We start from the raw sequence: 4,503 nt of genomic DNA, 5'->3' as shown, positions 1-4,503 counted from the left end.
CTAGACACAATAAAGAACAACTTTGATTAAGACACTTGGTCAAATTCTCACTATAGAATGACCTAATGGAACAGTGAACTCTAGCACCCAAAACTGAAATTTTTGATTTATTTTTCATTGGTTAGAAGTATGGATTGACAACTAATGCCAACACTTTTGGAAACCAAAATGTGGTAAATCTATGTGATTAAAACTCATGTAACTATTATATATGAGAAAGTCAATATTTTGACTTAAATGACTAAATGAATAGTAACCTTACATGTTAAGTACAAATATTCAATAAATAACTTTGTAATATGCCCTAGTAGGCCTAATGTGATTGGTTTGGATAGGTTGGCATGCCAATAGAGTTCTGATAGCAGTAATGCGTATGATGTATGGCTCCATGCCATTCTGTGATATGATAGTCTATGGTTATACTAATTATGATGTTATACTTGGCTTTATGCCTTATTGCTTTCATAGCTTATTAGCCATTCTGTCTGCACACAGGAAGAAACATTGTGACCGATGGTGTGACGGCCCGAGGTACCTGGTACCCAGTGCTAGTTTACTCATTTATCCAGTCCGGTCAATTTGTATAGGTTACTTGGACATGGAAAAATATAAATGTAATTGAATTGATTATTAAAGGAAGTAAGGAGATTAAATATCAAGATAAAGAACAAGACTGATTACAATAAAATGAAGCTCAAAATCATCAAGAAAACGATTAATAAAATGCTAGAAAGAATTGAAATGAATTGGACTGATGATAAAAAAAAAAAAGTTATCTATTATTGAATGCACTGGGAACTTTAATTATTATGAAATAATTTAAGATAACCTAGAAGGTATTGAATTAAATGATACAAAAAGATTAATACTAGAAATATAATTTAAATAAAAGTTACAAATGTACCTTGCATAATAATATTAAGTTAAGAATAATGCTATTAGAATATTTGTATATTGTATATTCTTACTGTAACCTTATAAACTAAGCATCTCTAAAGAGGACTAAATTAGAAAAAAAAAAAGGATATTAAATTTTAGAAACCTTATTGAAGCATAATTAGATCTAAATTATCTTAGCCATATTTTATTTCCATCTGTGTTTTGTATATTATTTTCTTTGTTATATTATTGCACCACTAATCAGAAATGCTTAGCGCGATGAATTTGTTTCCCTCGCGCAGGTACTGAAGGTAAAGCGCAGCTAATACTAAACAGAGATTTTGGAGTTCTGATCTGCAGTAGTGTCTGAAGTATTCAAGATTGTCACCTCCTCAGTAATGCATGTAGATAGGGTCTATATAGGTCATAATTTGTATGTTGTATAAAATACTTAGTTATAGTATTGTAATGTAAATTATGAAAATGTAATTAATAGGTATGTGATGTAAATTAATAAGTCGGTTAATTCATATGTGATTAAATTGTATATCATGTACATTAATGGAAATTTGAAAATTTTGATGAATGATAATGTATAGAAATGAATGTGAAATTGAATTATATAGAGAATATTTGAACTGATCAGATGATTATGATTAATATGGATGAGATTTTCATTTGTAAAATATTATTGAATTTTCAAGCAGGTAAATAGTGAAAATGCGTCAAACGTTAATAAAATAGGGGAAACTACGTTAGTTTTTCCGTCGAAAAATAATTGATATTAAATTAAACGAATTCAAAATTATTAAAAGAATAAAATAAGATAAGATAGAGTGCTCCGGCACCGAATATAGCACGCTTTGCTCAGCTATACTGTAGTTGGGTGAGGGGTGTTACAGATAAGGTGTTTGTAATTCTCTTGTTTTCTATTGTATATTGTCCTCTCCTTGTTGAATTGTTTTGATATCTATGATTATTCAACATGTGTATGATCTCCCCAGTGCTTTTCCATATTCAATGCAGGGAATTGCAGAAACATACTCATGAATCACTCTCTGGTAAATTGAATTATTTTGGCCTTGTTGATTCAGTAGACAATGCTCCCCCGAAAAAGAGGAGGCCTTCTTGTCCTCCTCCTTCGAAGTCTCAGAAATATGTACTACATCACCAACCTTCTTTGGCAACTATACCCTCATTGGCACCAATAAGCAGAAATTGCAAAAGCTGGAAAATGCTCATCATATTACATTTAATGCTTACTTCACTTGACAAAGATAAGTGGCATTTGTGGTGCATCTCTTGAAGTCGTTCCCATCAATCCTTCACATATGAAAATAATGTCCAAGACTGAGTTCAGAATAAAACTGTAAAGAAATTTAGAGATGCATTCAGAGCTATAGTAGATCCTTGCATTTGAAAAGCATGAATAGCAGCCCATATGTCATTTGACTATCATATGCCTTTGATATGCTGATGTAGAATTAAAATAATGGTTGTTATGGGAGCCCTTATTTTGCTAAAATAGTAACATAGAACACCTTATAGCATAAAAGATGTTATCAGAATCTATGCTTAGACTGCTAGCTTTGTTTTGACTAATTTGATAGAGGTAACAATGAGTCTTGAAAGTTCAAATTTTAGCTTTTTGAATATTATGTAATCATACTGTATAAATTGCCTTTTGGTTATCTGCAGACAAACTTCAAGGATGATCAACAACTTGGTGAATTTGCAGTGCTCTCCTCTGTACAGTCTATGAAGGTAGTTAATCATAATTTTCAAGGACCACTTAGCAACAAAAGAGGACCAGAACAATCTCATGTCAAGAAGGGTATTCATATGCCTGATTCTGGTAAATTCAAGAATCGTTCTGAGTTCATTGAGATTCGTGCAACAGATACAATTATTCATGAGGTGAGACAGCCTGACTTTTCATTAAGTTACCAAGCTTATAAATTTTCAACTAAAGTTTGACGCTGCATTACATTTGCTTTAACAGCTGATTCAGAAAAACCTTTGTTGCACAGTAGCTAATATTTTTATAACATCGTATGCATAAGGAGTGATAATGTGATAGTCGGCAATACCTTAGTACCGTACGCATATTCTTTAATTGGTGGATCTCGGCTGTAGGTCTGCATTGCAAAAGGGTGGCAATCTTCCTTCCAGCATTTTTAATTATTCAAGGTGCTTGACTTAAACATGCACTGCTGTTAATCTTATATGGATACACAGAGTCCAGTCAACAGTCTGAATACCCTAATTTTTAAGAGCCAGCAGCCTTTAAATTCGGTTGGTTCAATTGCTTAAAATTATCGGTTCTTTTATAGCTTGTATGGGTGGAAATTTGTTACTGTGCATATATACTCTTAGCTTGGAAATCAGTTTTTAGATTTCATGACAAGCTCCCAACTGTTCTGACGTCTGAAACCTTTGTATCTCGCAGGTTGAGAGGATGACCTATGGTAGAGAAAACCCTGACCCTGTTCAAGTTGAGAAGGCAAAATTGATCTTAAGAGTAATTCATTTGAAGGATTGCACTTAAAACTTTTTATATAAATTGTTATCTTATAACAAAAGGCTCTAGTTTCTAATAATGAGTAGGAGTTTTGTAATTTGATGTAGGATCATGAAAGAGCTATACTTGGGGCACTTGATAAACTTGCTAATGTGTCAGATGTGGGTGAGTCACTTTTGATGATCTTTTGTATTTTCATTTTTGTTTTGTTTATATTTGAATAGAGGTGGTGTTGTTTCTATCAAATTCCAATCTTAATTAATTAGAAAAAAAAATCAGTTTAATACTACCCTATCTCTTTCATCCAATTTGAAATCCAAGTTATTTCAAAGTTGAAAAAGTGGGACAAGTTTGGGTGTTTGTTACTTTATAAATATTAAAAGGTTTTATGTTTGATTTATTTATTTTTGCATAGTTCCCAAAAGGAGAAGTCCAAAAATAATATATATTTTTTATCACTTAAATTAGTTTGAAAAGATTTTGAAAGTGATGAGTTTAGCTAATACGTGTCATCCTAGTGATATGAGTTTGGATTTTTTCTATTTCCATATAGCATGTTAAAGTATGCATTCTTATATTCTAAAATTAAAATATTTTGTAATAAATATTGTTTTAGAATTCGTAGAACACATCTGTAGTTTTTATGCTGATTTCTTCTCTTATTTGTACCCAAAAATATGTAGTTTAAATTATTATTTTGAAGAGTTGGTGAATTTTATAGATGATTCTCCCAATCAACTGCACTACTCCTATGAGGAGCCTCATGGAAACAAACACAATGTTGGTGAGTGGTGACTTCCTCGGGCAAATGGTAGATTGCATAGCTACCTTACTGAAGGGTTTTATCGTACCTATTTTGCAAGAGGGTATCATTGTGCAAGCCGATGAGGAGATACTATGACTCGGGCTAGTTATTCAAAATTATTAATCATATATGAAGTCATGTAGATATTGAGCCTGATAACTGAAACTGTTGAAGACAATTCAAGGCATAGAAATGGTAGATATTGCACTTTTCTCTTATCTGCAGGCCCTTTTCTTCCTCCATTGATTAATGCTTTGTTTTATATGGCAGTCGTTTTTGGGGCCTTAGCTGAAATATT

At 32.1% G+C, this 4,503-nt stretch overlaps 1 protein-coding gene across 1 annotated transcript; it reads left to right on the top strand.

Annotated features, from left to right (window-relative positions):
* Positions 1-1,928: 1,928 nt before the first annotated feature.
* Positions 1,929-4,226, top strand: LOC110638417 (protein EMSY-LIKE 4-like). The gene is made up of 4 exons (XM_058143507.1): positions 1,929-2,796; positions 3,329-3,400; positions 3,508-3,565; positions 4,122-4,226. The coding sequence occupies exons 1-4, from the start codon at positions 2,638-2,640 to the stop codon at positions 4,193-4,195; spliced, it is 363 nt and encodes a 120-aa protein (XP_057999490.1). The 5' UTR covers positions 1,929-2,637; the 3' UTR covers positions 4,196-4,226.
* The last annotated feature ends 277 nt before the right edge of the window (positions 4,227-4,503 follow it).

This window comes from Hevea brasiliensis, chromosome 3 (genome assembly GCF_030052815.1).
Source record: "Hevea brasiliensis isolate MT/VB/25A 57/8 chromosome 3, ASM3005281v1, whole genome shotgun sequence".
In the NCBI taxonomy this organism is placed as follows: domain Eukaryota; kingdom Viridiplantae; phylum Streptophyta; class Magnoliopsida; order Malpighiales; family Euphorbiaceae; genus Hevea; species Hevea brasiliensis.
Note: the sequence above shows the minus strand (reverse complement) of the source record. Positions and strands in the feature narration are given on the sequence as shown.